The sequence below is a fragment of the Tachyglossus aculeatus genome, chromosome X2 (genome assembly GCF_015852505.1).
Source record: "Tachyglossus aculeatus isolate mTacAcu1 chromosome X2, mTacAcu1.pri, whole genome shotgun sequence".
NCBI classification, from domain to species: Eukaryota; Metazoa; Chordata; class Mammalia; order Monotremata; family Tachyglossidae; genus Tachyglossus; species Tachyglossus aculeatus.
Window position 1 is genome coordinate 13649583 of NC_052100.1, and position 21867 is coordinate 13671449.

Consider the following 21867-nt stretch of genomic DNA (forward strand, 5'->3'; position numbering starts at 1 on the left):
TAAATTAATGGTATTTAATAATAATAATAATTTTGGTATTTGTTAGGCGCTTACTATGTGCAAAGCACTGTTCTAAGCGCTGGGGAGTATACAAGGTGATCAGGTTGCCCCATGTGGGGCTCACAATCTTAATCCCCATTTTACAGATGAGGTAACTGAGGCACAGAGAAGTGAAGTGACTTGCCCAAAGTCACACAGCTGACAAGCGGCGGAGCCGGGATTTGAACCCATGACCTCTGACTCCAAAGCCCGTGGGAGTTGCTTACTGTATGCAGAGCGTTGTACTAAGTACTTGGTCCGGGTCCAAAAGGAGGAAGGATCCAGGGAGCTTGCTCTGTTGGACAATGTTGGGCCTCAGTTAGGCCTCTGGGGGAGACTTTGAGCCTGGGTCTGAAACCAGGCCCCGGACTGTGCGCCCTCCCGGTGGTGGCGGGCCGGAGCCTTTCGGGGGTAGACTGCCTCCTGCTGATAGGCCAAGTAATCCCTCCCTTCATTTTGCTCGCTCATGCCCAGGCAGGAGAAGAGACAGGGGCCCCATCCATCCTGTCTCCCGCCAACCCTTTACCACCAGGAGCTCTGGGCCGCTCTGAGGGGATGCTCAAGGCCCCTGACCTCCCTCTGTGGGAGGAGGAGAGGGCGGGAGGGGGGATTTCTCCAGCACGGGAGTCAGGGAAAAAGGATCTGACTGGGAACTGCCAAGGAGCCAGCCAGGAGCCTCGGAGTTCTATGGCGGTCACAGTCTGCCCTCCCTGCCCCCCCCCCCCCCCCCCCGCCCTCTTTATTTCAAGTTCTGGCTGAAGGGGAGCGGGGGGGGGGGGGCGGAGTTTTTACATCACAGATATCCATCCACCCCTCCCCTCCAGCGGGAATGGAGGAGTTTTGTTGACCGAAGTTGCCAAAACTTTCCCATCTGCACATCGATTATTTTTGTCTTTCTCCTTTCCATTTCCAATCAGCGGGGCATTACCCTGTACTCGAGGATAAATCATGCCAGGTACATTCATTCAGTCATCTCTTGCTCTTGCAGATGAAACGTCTCCTCGTGGTTCGCAAGGTATCTCCCAGACTCTGTTGGGGTGGAGACGGGTACCGGGTAAGCGCTTCAGGCAGAGCTCCAGGAGGACGGGGACTGGAAAGGGACCGGGGAAGGAGGAAGAAAGGGAGAGCCTTTTGTCACGACATTCCTGGGGCAGCTCAGGTTTCTCCAGCCTCGGTCACTTCGGGGTAAGTTAGAGCCCTGGCCTGAAACGCTGGAGTTTCCTTTGATGGAGTTCGAGCTGGAGCAGGGTCCTATTTGATTTATATGTTCAATATATTGTTATATATCATTATAAATATATGTAGATATTCAGCTATTTCATCCTGAACCATTTGTACTATTTCCTGTTATAACCCTGTTGTTACACGGACTACGGCTATTTGTAAATAATATTTGTCACTCTGTCTACCCAGTTAGATGGTGAACTCCTGGAAGGCAGCAATTGTGGGTCTTGTGATCTATTGTACTTTCCCAAACGCTTGGAACAGCACTTCGCATTCAAGAGTGGTTGACAGCTGCCTTGCTGATGATGATAAGTGTAAGGCCTCTTTTCCTTCCTCTTTCCCCCGAGAGATACGAGACGTGTTCGAGTTTGTGTGAGGAAAGTGAGGAAAAATTATTTACAACCAAGAGGACACCCAAGAGCTGTGAGCTCTGCCACTGAACTTGCAGTGTGATCTTGAACAAATTGTTAACCTCTCTGAGCCCCTATTCTCCCCATCCCGGTCCCCTCCTTCCTTGAAATGGAGGTAGCAATACCGAGCCATGTCCTAGGGCCGCTGTGGATCAGAACACGTTCAAATAGTAGCGATAGCAAGGTGGTTTGTGGCGGGGGGGGGGGGGGGGGGAAGGGAGGGGTCCTTTTTTTAACCTGAGCTACCCAGAAAATCGACTGGATTTCACTTTGCCTTTGGAAATAAAGCCAGGAGGGGGGGAGAGGTGACTAGTGACTAGCCAACAAAATCATTACCAGGCGATTTTTCTATGTGAGAACTCAATCTTTCGGTCGGTATTTGCAATTAGCTTCGGCCAGACCAGAACCCTTTTCTCCCAGCCTCGTCAGCTCCCAGTTAAGATTCTTCAAAGTAATATGGGCCCCCTCTCGGGGCTTCTCCAGGTCTACAACTCTAAAAATCAGGAGCACGTCGCAAAAGGCAAGTTATGGAAGTTTGGACCATCCACCGAAACTCCACAGTTACCACTTGTGAGGATTTAGGATTAAGAAAATAGCGCGACCGTTTCAGAATCGATCCAGAACCTTTGCGATCCCCGCCCGAATCCCACTGATTTCCCTTTTCTATTGGCTCTGAGAGTGGGGCTCTGGGATTCAGGGAGAGCTTCCTGAACTTGCCCTTTCTGATTTGAAATGCGTATCAAAAAGGATCAGCCTTCTCAGCCTGCTCTACGAGCAAACTTCTCTGAGAGGAGTGAGGAAGAAAGAAAAATAAACCTCTTTCTGAATATTTGGCATCCGGTGTAGGTTGTTTAGCAGACACACCTATCGATAGAGACACTATGCAGAGACTCACTGCCCACTTACATGGACCAGACTATGGTCAGTTTATGCTTGCAAAGTGAAGTGGCTATTTAAGGCAACGATTCAGTTTTTTTAAACTTAACTTTTCCCTACATTATTTGAATATTTTAGGCAAAAAAATGATTTTGGATTCTTTACTTCACTCTGTAAGAATATCCCTGTCGTTTGAAAGTGTGAGCTAATCCATACCATTTCTATTTTAGGATGTTTTTACAGGTATAGGGATATAATAATAACACAATACATACATACCTAGAATATTTCACTTTTCAGCAGACACGTTGAATGCATGTAAATATCATTTGCATGTAATTTTGAACACATAAATGTGTATGTATACAGACTAGTGACAGATTTTAGTTACATGGGAGGCAGCCTGATTAGGAGTCAGGAGATCCGGGCTCTAGTCCTGACTCTTCCACTCGCCTGCTTTATGCCCTTGGGTAAGTCAGTAAACTTCTTTATGCCTCCTCAGTATCCTCATCTGTAAAATGGGGATAAGACACCGGATCGCCCTTGCTCTTAGACTATGAGCCCCAAATAGGGCAGGGACTGTGTCCAATCTGATTATCTTGAATCTATCACAGTGCTTGGCACATTGCGAGCACTTAAAAACCACCATCATCATTATTAGATATGCACTTACATTATTCCATATCAGGTTATACAAAATCTAAACACAGAGGACTGGACTATACTAGCCAAGCAGAGAGCTGAGGCAACTATACAGAATAGTTGAATTCCCAGCACGTAGCGTTTGCCTAGATTATCTGGATACTCTCTATTTCAGATGAAAAGCCAACTGTGGCCTGAGTTGTTGCTTCAGTTCTTCGCTTTATTTCGCTGGTGTTGTTCTGGCCATAAAGGCATGTATGTATGAATATATTTCTGCAAACGTAGGCATACATAATATCCGTCTCTCTCTTCCCTTCCTAAAAACCCCATCCATCCAGCACCTGGGACAGGGAAACTTTCTGGCCCTGAGGGCTTGGAGGCCTGGGGGCTTAATTGAAGTGTGTCATCTTCTGCCTAGTTCTTCATGGAATGGTCCCTGGGTCAAAGCAGGATCGCTTTCTTGCTTGCTTTCTCCTTGATATACGCACTTACAAACCCATTGTCCTGTCAGTGTGCACGTGTGCATATGTGAGTATTTGTGCACGTACATATGCATTGTTTGGTACATTGTTGCTCTCTAAAACAAAACAAAAAAACCCATAACACATATGCATGCATCTAATTCAAGACACAAATTGCATCCCTTGAACAAAGATGCAGATATCCAATGAGACAAACACATGTGAACCCACGGTTATATACTCTCTGAATACAACTGTGCATTCAGAAAAAATATGTAAATGTGCCCAGCCTTCAGATTATATGGTCCAGAAATGTATTTTAAAGGGTGTAATTCTATAGTTTAGAGCGACACACAGACTATGAAAAGTCTCTCTATTTGTGTGTTTAATATACCTGTCTATATAGAGGTGATTATATTGAAAGATATGGTGGCGATGGGGATGACACATACTGGGTAAAGCTAAATTTCTCTCTCGATCTCTGTCCCCCCGCCCTCTCCCCTTTCCCTTTCTCTCTACTTCTCTTCTCTCCCTCTCTTCCTTGTACACTAGACCAACAATCTTCAACCCCCAACCCCCAGATTCGGTATAGTTATCAATCGCTTTCTATTTTTCGAGTCAGCCTACTCGCACACACCGACACGCTCCCACATTTACACACGCGCGCACACACACGTACACAAAAGCAGACCCATATGTCGGGTGCCCGGGAAGGTTGGGGGTGGGGGGGGAGGAGCCAAGAGCCAGCTGTGTCCATAAAATCCAGAAGTGCATTTATTTTCCACTTGCCTGTTGCCATCAAGTTCTAGTTTTGCTAGATAGACTGGAAGCGGGGGGAAGGAAGGGGGGAGGGGGGCAGGTGCCAGTGGGGAAAGGGAGGGAGTGGGGGGGGGGGAGAGAGAGAGAACGAAGCTTGATGAGCCCGGGAGATGCTGACGTCAGGCTGTGCTGGCTGTGAGGCCGAGGCTGGCAGGAGGTCTGCGATTCCCAGGCAAAGCCGCAGCCTCTCTCAGCACTCGCGGCGTAGCGCGGCCACATCCCTCAGCCCGGGGAAGCCGAGGAGCCCGGACAGCGGAGCGGAGCGGAGCGCGCACCGGGGCGCGAAGCCACGGGGCCGCGGGGGCGCGGCGGCCGGGGCCAACCAAACCAGCTGGGCCGAGGGAGGAAAAAGCTCCCGGAGGACGGGGCCGGGGAGCGGGTTGGGGGAGGGAGGGAACGAGGGAGGGAGGGAAAAGGAGAGACGGACGGAGCAAGGAGGGCTGGGGAGGGGAGCGAGCGAGCCCGAGAGCCAACCTCATCAAATCATGCTGGATTGACTGCAAGCAGGATAAATCGATGGCTCGGGCTCGGGCTCTGAATTAATCTGGGAAGCGCGAAGGGGGGCGAGTGGACAGCGCCGGGAGCTGGCATGGAACTTACCATGGAGAACCTAGGGGGCCTCCACGGAGTGGCCCACTCCCAGGCGGGCGAGCTCATGAGCTCGGCCCACGGGCGGCAGGCTCCGCATCGGAACCTAGTGGCCCACGGGCGGCCGGCCATGGTGTCCAGCATGGCCTCGATTCTGGAGGGTGGCGAGTACCGGCCGGAGCACCCGCTGTCCGCCCCGCTGCACCCGGCCATGAGCATGGCGTGCGAGTCGCCGTCGGGCATGAGTTTGAGCGGCACCTACACGACGCTGACTCCGCTCCAGCACCTGCCCCCCATCTCCACCGTCTCGGACAAGTTCCACCACCACCACCACCACCCCCACCACCACCACCAGCGCCTCCCGGGCAACGTCAGCGGCAGCTTCACGCTCATGCGGGACGAGCGCAGCCTGACCTCGGTGGGCAACCTGTACGGCCACTACCCCAAGGACATGACCGGCATGGGACAGCCCCTGTCCCCTCTCTCCAACGGCCTGGGCACGTTGCACAACTCTCAGCAGCCTCTAGCGCCCTACGGTCCCGGCGGCCATCTGGCCAACGACAAGATGCTGTCGCCCAACGGCTTCGAGACTCACGCGACGATGCTGTCTCGGGGGGAGGATCCCCTGGCTCGGGGACTGGGGGCGCCCAGCGCGAGCATGATGCCCCCGCTCAATGGCATGCACCCGCACGGGCATCACCCAGGCCAAGGCAGCGGCTCGCTCCTGGGCGACAGGGAGCGGCAAGCGGCCGCCTCGGGTTCGCAGCCCGGCGGCTCTGGCCAGGTGGAGGAGATCAACACCAAGGAAGTGGCTCAGAGGATCACGGCCGAGCTGAAGCGCTACAGCATCCCCCAGGCCATCTTCGCCCAGCGGATCTTGTGTCGCTCGCAGGGGACCCTGTCGGACCTGCTGAGGAACCCCAAACCCTGGAGTAAGCTCAAGTCCGGGCGGGAGACTTTCCGAAGGATGTGGAAATGGCTGCAGGAACCGGAATTTCAGAGGATGTCGGCGCTGAGGCTTGCAGGTAGGGGGGGGTGTCTCACAGACCCCCCCAAAATCCCCTTGCCCCCTTACGAGCGGGTTATGGTTCAGGGCAGGTCCGGCTGGGGACACAACCGGTTTGGTGGGGGGGGGGGGGGTGCGAGTGTGTGCGAGCGCGTCCACGCCTCACGCTCCTCCCCTCACAGCTAACCCAGCATTCAGGTCTGGGGATGGGCAGGGGGCTAGGCTGGGGGCGAGGGTCCGCGCTCCGGATCCTTGATCCCTCTCCCCCGGTCCGAGTCTTTGTGTCCCTCGGAGAGAGGCCAAAACAGAGGCCTGCCCCGGCCAGGTGCCCCCTTTCCGACCCCCTCCCCTTCCCGGGAGCCGGGGATCGGTATTGGATATGGTGATTCCGCGGGGGGAGGTGGGGGCCTATGGAGGTGGGAAGGGGCGCGTCACGCGTTTCAAGTCTCGAGGAAAAAAACTGCCGCCGAGCAGGACAAACGAGGGTGCGGGATGGCAGAGGGAGCGTCTGCCTATTTCCCCTGTAACACAAGGGACAGCTCCGACTCCCAGGAACAAAGGTCAGGAAGGAGGGCGGCGAATGCCGGGTCTGACTGGCCTTTGGACACCGCTGAGTGATGAAAATGAATAACACACTTTCCGGTATTATTCCGGGGGGGGGGGGGGGCGCAGGAGGCGGGCAGTCCTAGCTCTCCGCTCTGGGTTTCAGCAGCCGATTCCTACCCTTCCTGTTCCTTGATAGAGGCTCGATTGGGGCCAACTCAGCTGCTCTCCTCCCGTCCCCTCCCCCACGATCGATCCCATCGCTCCTTCATTTTACAAATGGCCCCGCCGATCAATTGGAGAGAAGGAAAGGAGAGGAGAGGAGGAAAGAGGAGGAGAGGAGGGCTGGGGGGTGGGGGGGAGGGAACGTAAAGGGACAGGAGGGCAAGGGAGCCGAGAAAAGGGGAGAGAAGTGTGGAGAGAAAGGGAGAGGAAGGGAGGGGAGGAGAGGAGAAGAAGGGAGTAGAAAGGAAGGGAGAGGAGGGAAGAGGAAGGGAGAAGAGAGAGAGGATTTGGGGTTTCCTTTGGTGGTGCTGGACCACCTACCCTCCTGCCTCGTGTCCCTGACAGCTCCGCAGCGAAGACGAGTCCTGCAGGCAAAGGTCTCCAAAGAGCCAGGGGCCCCGGAGAATGATCAGCAGTGGTTGAGGGACAGCCACGGAGGGGAAGGAGAGAGGGAGAAATAGAGGCGCACACAAAGTCTTTCACAAGCAGTCACATAGTCACAATAACACAGACTCAGTTTTACAAATACCCGGTGCACAGACAGACAGTAATCGCATACTCTGCATACACTTCTCTCTCTCTCTCTCTCTCTCTCTCTCTCTCTCTCTTTCATACACACACACACACACACACACACACACACACACAGAGCTCTCTGCTACCCTAGGGAAAACTCCCTGCGACTATCCCTCTAGCCCAGTTGACCACAGGCCTAGCCAGATCTAGCAAAATCGGCTGCAAGATTCCCACAAAGGGGCCACCACCCCACCCCTCTCACCAGAAAAGATCTAGGTATGCTTTCCCCCCCCCCATCATGCCGAATCTTGCCAGGAATCAGATGGGAAATTTATGAGTACCTATCCCAATTATATTGGGCCCTATACTGGGGAAACCTCTCTCCCGCCAACCTTTACACCAGGTGGGAAGATAGGGACCGTCATTCTGGGCCCTCCAGACGAACCGGGGCCGCTGAGCGGTCCGGGTTGGGCACAGGGTTAATTCTAACCCTCTTTTGGCCTTGCCAATCGGCGCCTTCTTCCCTGAAGGGGTAGGGGCTGGGGTGGGAGGGAGCTGGAGAGAGCCATCCTTCTTCCAGGAGGAATTTAGCCCCCTCCCCCCTTGCTTTCTTGCAAACCCGAAGACCGTTGAAAATAAAGCACAGACAGATCTTAACTGCTCCGCATGGGGCGAGTGATGAGAGGAGGGATCGTTTTGTTTTAACACGATTTTCCTCATTACTGTTTCTAAAAAGGATGATTCTTAGTCCCCGTTCACCTGAGCTGGAGCCTGACCCAAGCCGAGGATTTCTCCTGGGCGAGGAAGAACTCCGTCCTCGGTCCCCGACGAGTGTCCCGGCTTTATTTATGGAAGGATAGTTGTATTCATATGTATTTAGCACAATTCAGTTGCTCTTTAATTAGGGCTGGCTAGTGCCATTCTTTAGTCCCAGTCAATGCTCTATTGAAAAGCAGTTAATAGAATGCAAATCGTTCTTGGCTTTACAAGGTTCTGGTAAATAAAGATTTAAACACTGCCGCAATTGGCTTCTTAAGTACCCCCGTTGTTCAATCTAATTGAGCAGTGGGTATTTTATTTCTGACTCACCAAAATAAAATTAAATAAATAAATGAAGGGTAGGGAAAGCGAATGATCCAGGAGGGGCTTATTACAAATGAAATTCGGGGAGATTTAAAAAATTAAATAGATCCCAGTAGAGAGCTATTTCTCAATCTATTCATGCACAGGTTTAACACCTCCCCCTTCCCCGGCACAACACCCTCCCGCCCCGCGCATTCCTAGCAGAATATTCAGGCTCCGGTTTAATCCGCCCACTCCAGCCTCCGTCCTCCCGTTACCATCTCTATTAGACAGTTTCCAAAGATGAAAGTTTGAAGATGAGAGGTTGACGTTCAACGTTCAACATTCCCTGCACGAAACTTTCTTCCCGCCTGCGCACTAGGAGAGTTCGATACGAACCATGTGTCGCTTTTCAGATCTTGTTCCCTTCTCCTCTCTCCCTCCCTTTCAACCAAACCCGGTTGGTTTCCTTACATGAAATTGAGGAGCTTCGAGTTGGATGTTGGGTCGGATTTCCTTCCCCTGAAACTGACTATCCGGCTTCTCTGGGTGTCTATGGGCCTTGGTCCTTCTCCCCATTCCTATCTTCTTCTCCCATACTCCCCCGACCCCGCCTGAGAGCAAAAACGAAGTTTGTTTTTCCTAGGGAAAGCCACAAATTCGCTTTTTGGGGAAGGGGGAAGAGGGGATACGAGCGGCCTGGCCGGGCATAGGACTGATTTGCTTTTAGAAAAGCAGTGTGCTTAGTGGAAAGAGCACAGGCTTGGGAGTTCGAGAACGTGGGTTCTAATCCCAGATCCGCCACTTGTCTGCGGTGTGACCTTAGGCAAACCACTTAACTTCTCTGTACCTCAGTTACCTCATCTGTAAAATTGGGATTAAGACTGTGAGCCCCACGTGGGACAGCCTGATTATCATATATATACCTCAGCGCTTAGACCGGTGCTTGACATATAGTAAACGCTTATCAAATACCATAATTATTAATTATTTTCCAAATAAGGACCCAACCGAGCAATCCGAAACAGGACCGATAGAGATGGGTCTGGGGTCGGAGCAGGTGGGATGGGGAGAGACGGAGAGTGGAGATGGATTTAGGACACTGATAATAAGAATGTTCAAAGGAAATCGTGAGAAGATTTTTAGATAAGGAATTCTACAGTACACAGAAAGAGAAACTGGTAAAAATAGAAAGGGACGATGCAAATATTTTCACATTTCCTCGCAGGAGGAAAAGTAGTACCTTAAATAAACACAACACAATCTTGATCCTTCAGGGGTAAAAAGCACTTTTCCCTCAACGATACGATTCGGATAATCCTGGCAAAAGCAGGGTTGTTTTGGGTTGCTGTGTGGGGTTTTTTTGTTTGTTAGTTTTTTGGTCGGTTTCTTGTTCAAATCGCCTTTCTTTTACCAGGGTTATTGTGGCTATGTATACAAATCCGGCCGTAGAATTTGGGGCTAGGTGACCTCTTTACCAACAATCCCAGCCAGTGTGCGATTTTTGTTGTTGTGTGAACAATGCAGACACCGAAACCCAGGCAGTCTGAACACCATTAGGGAGACGGACGTTAGCTATACACATCAACGTGCTAGATAGACGGCTTTGTAGACAGGTCCCGTCGATGTGAACACAGGCACCTTAACCCCAGTCTCTCTAGGGGACCCGCTTATTTTCTTCAAAGCCAATATGCATATTCCTTGCATATACTCGGAACACATCTCCGTGATTACATTTAAAACAGTAATTATATGGAAAGTGGAATTGGTTGGGGGAGAAGGACTCCTTCAAACACAGAAATCGATCAATTCGAATTACTATCTCTAATTCATCACAGTCACTCGGATCGATTGCTTTTTGCCTTCTTCAAATATTGTTTAAATTGCAACTCCAGAGTAAAACTATTTTTGTAACTGATTAATAAATAAAGTGGGGGATGGAAAATATGCCAGGATCCACCTTCTCTTCACTCAAATAGCCACTCCGCTGGTCCAGGCACTTGTCACATCCTGCTACTGCATCAGCCTCCTTGGTGACCTCCCTGCCTCTAGTCTCTCCCCTCTCTAGTCCACACTTCACTCTACTGCCCGCATTATTTTTCTAAAACATCATTCTGCACACGTCTCCCCACTCTTCAAAAGTCTCAAATGGTTGCCCATTCCTCTCTACATTAAGAAGAAACTCCTAACCATTGGTTCCCTCCTTCTTTCTTTATAATAATACTAATAATAGTGGCATTTATTAAGCGCTTACTATGTGCCAAGCACTGTTCTAAGCACTGGGAAGGTTACAAGGTGATCAGGTTGTCCCATGGGGGGCTCACAGTCTTAATCCCCATTTTACAGATGAGGTAACTGAGTCCCAGAGAAGTTAAGCGACTTGCACAAAGTCACACAGCCGGCAATTGGCGGAGCCGGGATTTGAACCCATGGCCTCTGCCTCCAAAGCCCGTGTTCTTTTCCACTGAGCCACACTGCTTCTCTACTACTACTACTATCTACTTTCTTTTCCCACACTCATTGTTTCTCTCAAACTACTAGTTGCACCTCAAGCTCACTTCCTCCCTTGTGCCTGGAACTCCATCTCCCTTCATACGTGACTGTCTACAGCTTTCCCCATCTCCAAAGATCTTCTGAAATCACACCTCTTCCTGGAGGCTTTCCTCAGTAAATTTCTAATCTCCCCATTTATATCCAACGAATTACCACTTCAGCACTTTTTGCACCACCTAAACACTTAAATACCCCCAACCTCCAGTAGCACTTATGCTCCTCCTACCTGTAATGTATTTTACTATCTCCCCCTTTAGATTGTGAACTCACTGAGGGTAGGTATTGTATTCACTAACTTTATTGCACTCTCCCCTGCACTTAGTATAAGGCTCTCAGTAAATACTATTGACTGATTAATTGATTGAATTTGTGAATACTATTGCCCAGTCCCCAAGACTAGAACCCAGGAATCAATCAATCACAGGGTCGAATACCAAACCCGTCCTGATTTGAAGAAATAGAGGTCATTTGAAGAAATGGGAGGATATAAGGTTCAGGCAGTGAAATGTGATTTAGAAACCCTAATTCAGTAATAATGATCCTCGAAAGCTGTCTATATTCCTCCTTCTCTCTTCCCATAGATACACACACATATATGTTTTGGGACATTCATAAAAACAGATTATTAAATTCAACATGTCATATGTTCATATATGTTCAGATCACATCTATCTCATATGCAGTTACACACACACACACACACACACACACACACACACACACACGGATGAGCTCATTTGAGGCACCTTCTGACCCCTTCCAAAGATCGTTTGTCATGGCTGGAGAGAGACCAGGTTAGGAAAATGAGGTCTTAAGTGGCCTTGACATCAAAAGGCAGACTAGAACCTAAGAGAAAGTGGAAGGAGAAAAAAATGACAAAGAAAATCGAGAGGAGAGGACAGAAGGAGGGAAAGTGGTGGGGGGGTAGGGAAGGGTGAGAAAGGGGGGTGAGAGAGAGAGGCGCAAATTTAGGTTGAGAGAGAAACCTCTCTCAACTCCGTAGTCAATGGCTCAGTGGAGTACTGGGGTATATGCGTCTTCCTCCAACCTTCCTTCCAACCGAGTGATCTTTTTCCAACCTCAAGCGCTGCTCAATCCTCTCCAGCCTATTTTGGCATCAAGAAACAGAGATCGGGCCCAGTTTTCCCCCTTCCCTTCCGTATGCTCGAGCTAATTCCCTAACCCGGACACCATCCCACTTCCCCGCTGCCTGGGACCGGGAAGAGGGCACTCAGCCTCTCCCCCCAAGCTGCCGCTTTTAGGGTAGGGAGCCTACCCTAACTCTGTTTACCTCGGTGATCACTGCTCACGCTGTGGGGGATCAGGACACGCCTGGGACTGACCAGGTCCGGACTGCAGGGGCAGGAATCTGCAAACTGATCCCTTGGGAAAAAGGGGACGACCCCTACGACTTTCCGGAACGAGTGCAGGGCAGGGTAAGAAGTGAAGGGTCCAACTCCCTTATCAGGCCACCCTTTCAGCTCCCCTTCTGAAATCTATCCCGGAAATGGGACTTTCTCCTGCCCTGGTTCCCCCTTCCTCCCGCCGCAGACCTCCCTCCGACTCCGATGGATTAGTCGGGGTGAGCAAATAGAAGATCTGTTAACACGCTGACTCCTCACCCTGCCCTTCCCACCCTCCTGCAACTTCCCAGCCGGTGGCTCGATCTCCCCCTGCAGTTATCCTTCCTGCCGGTAAGGAAACCAACACCTATCTGTATCTTTCCACACACCCTCAAACTCCCCGCCCTCCGTCTGCTCCCCTACACACACTCCATATCTCTTCCTGTAACGCCCGGGAATATATACCGATTCGAGTCCCCTGGATCTGAGTCCCCTGACACCCCACCTCCGCCGTCATCTCCTATCCCCAACTAAAATGGAGCTCTCCCACAGAAGTGGTTTAGCACAAACACACACACACACACACACACATACATCATAGACCTATACTCGCACAGAAACAAGCACGCCCTAAAAACACTTGTACAAACACGCCCAAATGCGGTATTCACTTTTCCTTCATTCTTCAAGCAGGACCTCTCTCGAGGCTCCTGCAAAACGGGGATGTACGAATGCCCGATCCAAATCTACGAGCCCGGGGTGTGGACTGAGTGCAGCATAAACAATCAATCAATCAATTAATCAATGGTATAAACAGAGACACAGTTACAGACAGACTTTCAGATATCGACATTTTCCATTTTCCCCTTTCTCTTTTCCCACCCCCAAAACTGCAAGAGGTCGTTCTTCCTTTCATAACTGGGGAATGCTGCGTTCCACGACCTTGCCTATTAGACTCTGAGAGGTTCTCAGACATTGGAGCGGGAGCGTCTCTGCAGTCCTCCACCCCTTCCCCGGTTCCTGCCGCTTTACCTATGGGCAAGGAAGGAAGGACGGGGAGCCACGATCGCTCTTTCCTGTTCGAGCCTTCAAGAGGCGGGTAGGAGAGAGGAAAAAGCATAGAGGCAGTGAGCTCCCCTCCGCTAAGGCCTGTTACAGTCAAGTGAGCGTTGCACAGGGCGTGGGTGACTATGTACATATGTGTATATGAGAGACTGTAAGCATATGGACACTGTGTAGGCAGGGAGGAAAAGGAACCGGGCTTTAGGGTGGGGAGCAAGTGGGGATATCAGACAGGTAGAATTCGGAGCGCGAACGGAGCAGAAAGATCCGGTTTGGGGTCTCTTCAGCCTGAGTGGAAGTTTCGGGTCTTGTTGGAAACCCGGGATGAGCAAGGCTAGGAATCCAGCCCAAAGAGTTAGTCCCCGTGGAGTTGGCACCTATGAATGAGTATGTGGGTGTGTGCGCGCATATGTGCGGTGGGAGAGCAGGGTGTGAGTTGTAGATGGGAACGTGAGTTTGTAGGTGAGACTATGAAAAGGAGGTATGGGAGAGCTATGTATAAGAGGGGAGGGAAGTGAGTGTGATTGTGGATCTCCTAGAGGTAAAGCTGGCATGTGATTCTGTGAGCATGTGGTACGGTGATGGAGGTTTCCGACCAAAGAACCACCACCATGGGCAGAAATCCTGAAAATAACTGGCTAACTTAGACGGCGAAGACCGCAGCGGCTACCGAAACAATCGTCTGCCCGGTTACGGCGCTTCGACACCGCATCCGCACCTTGCTGTTGCGTTCACTTCAGCCGTAAGTGGGTCCTGCACGTAAAAAATATCTTTGCAAGCAACTTGCAATCGTGCTACACCTCTGCCTGCCTACTCACTCGTTGCATTCAGTACCCCAAGAGAACAGAGTGTGAGTGGAGCGGGGCAAGCCACTAGCACCGGTATCAATTCCTTTGAGCAGGGTCTCCTCCGTCTTCATCATCATCATGTGACAGCCGAGAATACGTGTGGAGGTGGTTGTGTGAGCGTGAGTCTGTGTATGAGCTTTGTGTGCAAGCCGGAAGATGCAAACAAAGGCGTGTTTGTGGGGGGGATGCGAGTTCGGGGCTGAGACGGCGCTGTGCTCGGCTGGGCGCTGAGGGAGTTGAGCGCGCTGGGCTGGCGGCTGCAGCTGCTGATTGGCTTTCCCGGCCCTGAGGCTGCGCCGCGACTTCAGAGAGGGCTGATCTATAGCTGGTTTGAACCGAATCTGTATCGATTTCTTCCCCTGCGTCGCCTTTCCTGCAGGTAGATGACCCCTTTCTCCTCTCTCTCCCCAGCTCTTCCTCCCAAACCCCGCACCCCTCCTCCCTTCCAAACTTTCCCCCGAAACTTATTGCTCAAAGGTGAGCACAAAGACCTCAGCCCCGGCCACCTGTTCTGAAATGACATTACCCAGCGAGAGGGGATATCAAAACCCGGGCAGTCTAGAAAAATGTAGAGACCCATCAGGGTTGCCTCATTAAGAAATGTCGTATTATTTGCTCGAGGGAGGAAGGGATGTATATGAATGGGCGCGTTTGCATTTGATTAGAAATGGCACGGGGATATACAATATGGACAGGGTCCACGGTAGCACATGCGCCGCATGTAAGTGTAGGACTTCGACAGAGATCTGCGGGGAAACAGGTTGAGAAGTCGCATGAACGGTGCTTCTCTCCACCCCTCCCAGAACAAATAAGGGAAACAGGCCGAGGGCGAGAAGGGCCAGTCGACGTGGGAGCGCGGGAGCAGGGCTCCTATGCTGTGCCCCTACCCTACCTAATCCGAATGTAAACGGGAAGAAAAATGAATACCAAATTTTTTTTCAAATGCGGGACGGGCAGAAGCAGACACATAAACACTCGCATGCACACACCACACATACATACATACACACTCAGCGCTGCTTTAGCGAGGCAGTCGGTTATAACCATCTCGCCACACATTGGAAGGTGCCGGACATACAGTTTTTAATTTCAAGCTTAATGGCAGCAGCTGACAAAATTAACATTACCCAAACCATCAGGATAAGAGGCGAAAGCTGTGAGGAGAGTGCATCAGAAACCCATTCCCTCGAAGATTTATTAATAGATACATAAATAGAAAATTCACTTGCGATGATTATTGCAAAAAATGAGTCAATAACCCAGTTGTTTCTGTTGAACAACACAATCACTCCACCACCGTCTCATTCGTTTGTCGTTAACTTGAATTAACACTCAACTAATAAATCATGTGCTGTTTTTTCTTCCCTGCTCCTATGAGATGCACTCACATGCAAGAAATTAAAAAAAGACTTTATAAGACATTTGATCTGGAGATCAGATTTATGAGCCGGTCAATAAAATTCTTTCTGTGAAAAAGCCAGCTCTGAAAACAGATATTATGGACTCTTCCGTGAGCTTTTTCATTGTTGAACAGGTCGCAGTTTCATATGGAGGCCTAGGAGATTCCCGAAGCCCGGGAATTGGCCAAAAAAAAATGAAATTCGGTGTCTAGAAAGCCGTTTTCGGAGACTAAAAGGAGTCTCCATCTGGGCCAGGATGGAAATAGCTAACAAACTCTACCCGAGGGGAAGTCAGTATCGCGCTCGGACTCCAGGGACGCAATCTTCCCATTCGGGATGCGAGACGTTTATTACACGTTTATATTACGCGTTCGGGAGCGTTTTCCCCACGTTCGCATACAATACCGTCCATCGACGGCATCCCTAATAGCTCCTGCCTGCGAAGCCCTTGTAATAACAATAATTGTGGTATTTGTTAAGCGCTTACGATGTGCCAGCCGCTGTATTAAGCGCTGGGGCAGATACAAGCAAATTGGGTTGGACGCAGTCGCTGTCCCATGCGGGGCTCACAGTCTCAATCTCCATTTTATAGATGAGGTAACTGAGGCACAGAGAAGTGAAGTGACTTGCCCAAGGTCACACAACGGACAGGTGGTGGAGCCGGAAAATAGAACCCATGACCTTCTGACTACGCCATGCTGCACTCCGGATCCAATCACTTCCAGATCGCACAGCTCTTCCAAGGTCTGGGTCTGCGCCCGGCTGGATCTGCAAAGGCGGGCAGCTGAAAAGGATAGTCCTGGCAGCCTGGCCCTGGAGGGTCGCCCCCAACCCTCTCCCTTAAGGTGGGGTTGAGGGCGACTCGTGCCACCGAAGACTTGTGGGGCATCCGGCAGGAAAGAGGGGGTAGAAAGGTGGAAGGGTTGGGTATATATTTCGCCTGCTCCCAGGGCGCGTTTCTCGCGCGTCCCATTAGCTCGGTAATCTGTTTGCCCGACTCTGTAACGAAATCTCCCCTCTTTGGACATGAATTATCTGCGGGATCGTGAGCTGCTCAATAAGTAAGCGCTCGATAAATACGATTTAATGATTGAATGAATGCCCGGCTGGCACAGTCACATCAGCCAGAGCTGTTCTTTCACTCAAATCTTCCAAAGTGGGGGAAATCCGCTTCCGGCGGAATTCCCTAGCTCCGCCTGATGTCTCCAATAACTTCTAGAAAGGCTCAAGCAGAATCTCACCTACACTAACATTAGTGAACATAAGGCGTTCATGTTTCTACTCAGATACAGGCGTAACTTAGAAAACTGACATCGGGACTCACACTCACAAATAGGCACCCGCACACCTTACTCACTCAGATCGGCAATACCGTGATTCATTGACAGCACATATGTTTGTTACCTTGAATGTGTACACGTAAGCCTGAGCTGATGCTTATGTATGCATTTCTAGCGGGAAGCCAACATAAGCATCTAAAGATTTGGAGCTAAGATATACTGTCCACAGCCGTTGATGAATATACGATACACGGATATATTTGACTATAATGCCTACTTTGTGGGAATAGCTAGGCTTGGTTTATGTATTTGTAACAGAGGTTTAATCAAGTTAGCCCAATTCATATTTTGCAATTCGCTTTTAATTAAATAGGGTTTCAAATCAATATTTCCTAAAGAGCATCAATATATCCGTTGAATTTCCTATGATTAAATAGATAGTACTGGAGCATGTTTGGCAGTCGGAAAAGCTCTTGTTTCTGTCCCTGAGACAGACATTTAGGTACCGCAGAGTTAGCTCTCAGAATTTGAATCAAAATGAGGACTTTAGCCCGAACCGCATGTAACTGGGGTGGGAGGTGGTGGTAGAGGCGTTCCAAAGACTCCCTCTTCTCCAGCCCCCCGGCCTTCGCTTTTGCCAACTGATCATTTTCCATCGGAAATATTGCTACAGGTGCCCTTGACTTTTCTAATCGTCCCGGGCCAGCCCCACCGTGTCCTCAAGAATGGTTCCCTCTTCCAGACCCGGGGACACCTCGTAGCAGCCACCTGGCCTGTTCGGGAGTTAGAGACGACAATCAATCAATCGTATTTATTTCGCGTTTACTATGTGCAGGACACTGTACTAAGCGTTTGGGAGAGTGCAAACAATAATAGCATACACACACACACACATATACACAGAGTCGCGCGCGCCCAAAGATACACGCAGACAGAAACACCCACCTGCACATTCACAGACCTACCCACTCACACACCCACCCATGGGTCAGGGCCCGATTAAGATGTCTCAGAATGAACAGATAGTTCACCTCGAACCTCCGGCCACCTTGCTCGGGAGTGGCAGGATGCCTCAGGAGAAAGAAAGGGTAGAAGAAGCCACCCGCTTTCTTGGCGACGGCACAGCTACCGACAAGAGATTGGCGGGCTCTTTTTCCTCCTTCGCGATGCTAATACAATCCCCAACCCTCCCCTGCGCCTCCGCCTGGGTGGCTCCCGCTCCTTCTCCCCCGCGATTCCTTAGAACCCAGAAGCCATGGAGGCGTTAATGAAGTGGAGTGAAAGTTAAATAAGAAACATTTTCCAGCAAGAAATAATAATCTTAAAGAACTGATCTGACCTTGCTCCTTCCTCTCCCACAGCCAACTGTTTTGTGGGCAACAATGAGGAGCATGAATTGCTTCATTGGAAGTCAGCCAGAAGGCACGGCTCCGCTTTCTGGGTGACCCCCTCCTTCACTCTTATTCACACCCTTGTCCCCCCACCCCTATCCCCTCTGGATTTGCAAACCAGGTGTAATTTATCCGTCCCGGAAATAGACGGACGTGAGCCCCTCCTGCTGGCCTCACTGCCGGAAGGGCCTTACATCTCCCAGATGGGAAGACAAAAAGGAGAATTTCAAAAATAAGAAAGGGTAGCCAGAGAACGGAAGGAGAGTGAGACAGGAGAGAAATAAATACTGGAGGAATAAAAACAAAGAAGAAGAAAAGGATATATGAAAGAGAAAAAAAAAGCAAAATTGCATGCATTTTTCTGGGTGAGAGCATTCCTGGGTGTGGGTGGTTTATCTACCTCTTTCCTTCTCTCTCCCTTCCCTACCTTTTTTTTCTCTCCCATCATTCTCACATCCATTTGAAGCTGTTTTGTATTGTTACTCTTTAACTTTTCATGGAAACCGGGGTGTGTGTGTGTGTGTGTGTGTGTGTGTGTGTGTATGCTTGCACGCCCCTTTTTTGTGCCTGAGGTTTCTTCCCCTTCCCTTTTCACCAATTGCCTGAGAGACTTTTAAGGGAGAGATAACAGAGAGGGGGGAAAGCTCTCCAGGTGACCTTTGGATCAATTGGGAAAAGCTCAGTTAACTGATAAGTCTTGAAAGCCACATAACTAATTTGAAAATGCATCTATTAAAATCTCATTCTTAGTGCCTAAGTGGTGCAAGGGGAGTTATAGAGCAGACTGCAAGGTGTCTGGTGAGAGTGGGGGAAGAGCTGGAAGCTAAGCAAACAGCAAGCCTAAGACAAAGCTCACTTTTCAGCAACAACTCTCCTGCAGAGAAACTGATATGTGGGTGAATTGGGTTGGATTCTGCTTATCCCACTAGAGAATCCCCTACCTCCATCTTGACATTGCCTCCATGCTTTCCGAATCACCACAGCCTTTAAAAGACATACACATACATACACACACACTAACATTTGGATAGTTTTAGGATAATTTGCTAGTGGGGCCCTGGCCAGTGCTGCCCCCACCCTCACCTGCTCCTCACCATTCTCTTATAATAATAATAGTTATTATTATTATGGTTCTTATAATAATAATAATAATGGCATTTATTAAGCGCTTACCATGTGCAAAGCACTGTTCCAAGTACTGGAGAGATTACAAGGTGATCAGGTTGTCCCATGGGGGGCTCACAGTCATAATCCCCATTTTACAGATGAGGTAACTGAGGCACAGAGAAGTTAAGTGACTTGCCCAAAGTCGCACAGCTGACAATTGGCAGAGCTGGGATTTGAACCCATGAACCCATGACCTCTGACTCCAAAGCCCAAGCTCTTCCCACTGAGCTACACTGCTTCTCTAAGCAGCTTCTTGTTAAGCATTTACTGTGTGCCTGTGCCAAGCATTGTTCTAAATGATGGGATGGATACAAGTTAATCAGGTTGGACACAGTCCCTGTCCCACATAGGGCTTACACTCTTAATCCTCATTTTACAGGTGAGGTAACTGAGGCCCAGAGAAGTTAAGTGGCCTGCCCAAGGTCACATAGCAGACATGTGGCAGAGCCAGGATTAGAGTCTAGGTCCTTCTGATTCCCAGGCCTGCATTCTATCCACTGTCACACTGCTTCTCTGTACTTTGTATTTGCATCCAGAGGCAAACCTTGTGAATTGTGGTGATGATGATGCTGGTATTTGTTAAGCACTTACTATATGCCAAGCACTGTTGTAAGTGCTGGGGTAGATACAAGGTAATCAGGTTGTCTCACATGGGGCTCACAGTCTTAACCCTCATTTTACAGATGAGGTAACTGAGGCACGGAGATTTTGGGCAAGTGGCTTGCCCAAGGTCATACAGCAGACAAGTGGCGGAGCCAGGATTAGAACCCACATTCTCTGACTCCCAAGCCCATGCTTTTTCCACTAAGCCATGCTGCTTCTCTGCAATTATGGTGAGGGAAGTGTTGGACAGGGTGCTATTTGCAAACTATATAGCTCAATCTCATCCAGAGGTTTAGAGAGGTGAAGTTACGGATCAACATCAAACAGCATAGTAGTAGCAGAGATGGGATTAGATCCCAGAATTCCTGACATCCCAACCCAGGATTCTCCCCATTAGACTGCATTGCCTCAAACTTCTAAGGGTAGTGTTATCCACAAGGCCAGTGTGGGAGAATTTCAGGCAGAATATTGAATTTTTCTTTCTAACTAATCCAATAGCTCATTACTCTACTAAATACAAAAGGCTGTCCCAACACTTGGTATCTAACCACTGCTAACCATGCATGCTGGAGGGCAGATATCACCAGGAAGCTCGGAATAAAAAAGGTAGCCAGCCAATATTTTTGGCCTGAGCCATGTCAATAGGAATATAAACTGCCTCTAAAATGTATCCTCCACCTGGCATTGCTCCATGATAAAAGAATGGACTGATAGAGAAACGGAATCTGCGGTGTTAGAGGCTGTAATTGGCCTGAGTGGGTTTGGTGCCTCCATTCAAGAAAGAAGAGAGATTACTAGGGAGTGAAAAGAAGTCTCTGAGAAACCAAAGCAGGAGAGAAAAGATGAGGTATATAAGTTTCAGAGGCCAAATCAGGTCTCAAACATAGGACATTTTGGTGAGTGCAGGAGGTAGAAAAGGCATTCTTGATGGAGTCGGGATGGGAAGGGGGATAACAAGGTGGGGAGGGGAGAGATTGGGAAAGAACCACATTCTTCTCCTTCCCAGCTCTCTCCCAAAACAAGGTCTCCAGCCAGCTATTAAAATGGAACCCTCTGCCTTTGCATTGGGTTTTATCCTCTCCTTTCTTAAAAATGCTTCCCCACATCACTCTCCTCTTTCATTGTGATTTTTTTAGTTTTCACTGCATTCTGCCTTCTTTCTATCTACCTTTAAACAAGCTCAAGTGTCCCTCATCCTGAAAAAGCTCTCCCATGACTCTACCATCAAATCCTTGGGCTATTGCTCCATTCCAGTTCAAACTCCTTGACTGAGCTCTACAAATACTGCCTTTGTATCTTCTCCTCCAACTCTCTTCTTGACCTTCTCTAATCTGGAATTAATCTTTTCCATTCTTTTCCACACCTTACACAGCACAGGCTCCAAAAATGTCCTTCTGGCCAAATTTAATGGTGTCTACTCTATCCTCAGCTTCTCAATGACCTTAAGACATCACTGCCCACCCTCTCTTTCTAGAATCACTCTCTGGTCTTGGTTGATAGCGATGCTACAGTCTGCACCTGTTTCTCTTTCTACATTTATTATTGCACTTTCTCAGTCTCCTTCACTGGCTCTTCATTCTCCCCCATACGCTAACTGTGGGTGTCTTACAAAGCTCTCTTCTGGGTCCTCTACTCTTCTTGCTCCACACCTTCTCTCAAGGAGCTCACCCAGAGAAGCAGTGTGGCCTAGTGGAAAGGGCATGGGCCTGGGGGTCCAAGGACCTGGGCTCTAATCCCAGCTCTACTATTTGCCTACTGTGTGACCTTGGGTAAGTCACTTAACGTTTTCATTCATTTATTCATTCAAAC

At 49.6% G+C, this 21867-nt stretch overlaps 1 protein-coding gene across 1 annotated transcript in view; it reads left to right on the forward strand.

Moving 5' to 3' along the window:
* The first annotated feature begins 5060 nt into the window (after positions 1-5060).
* Positions 5061-21867, forward strand: part of ONECUT3 (one cut homeobox 3) — a 119426-nt gene continuing 102619 nt past the window's right edge. The window contains exon 1 of the mRNA XM_038771523.1: positions 5061-6084. Within this exon, the coding sequence (XP_038627451.1) occupies positions 5061-6084 (1024 nt within the window). The remainder of the gene's footprint in view (positions 6085-21867) is intronic.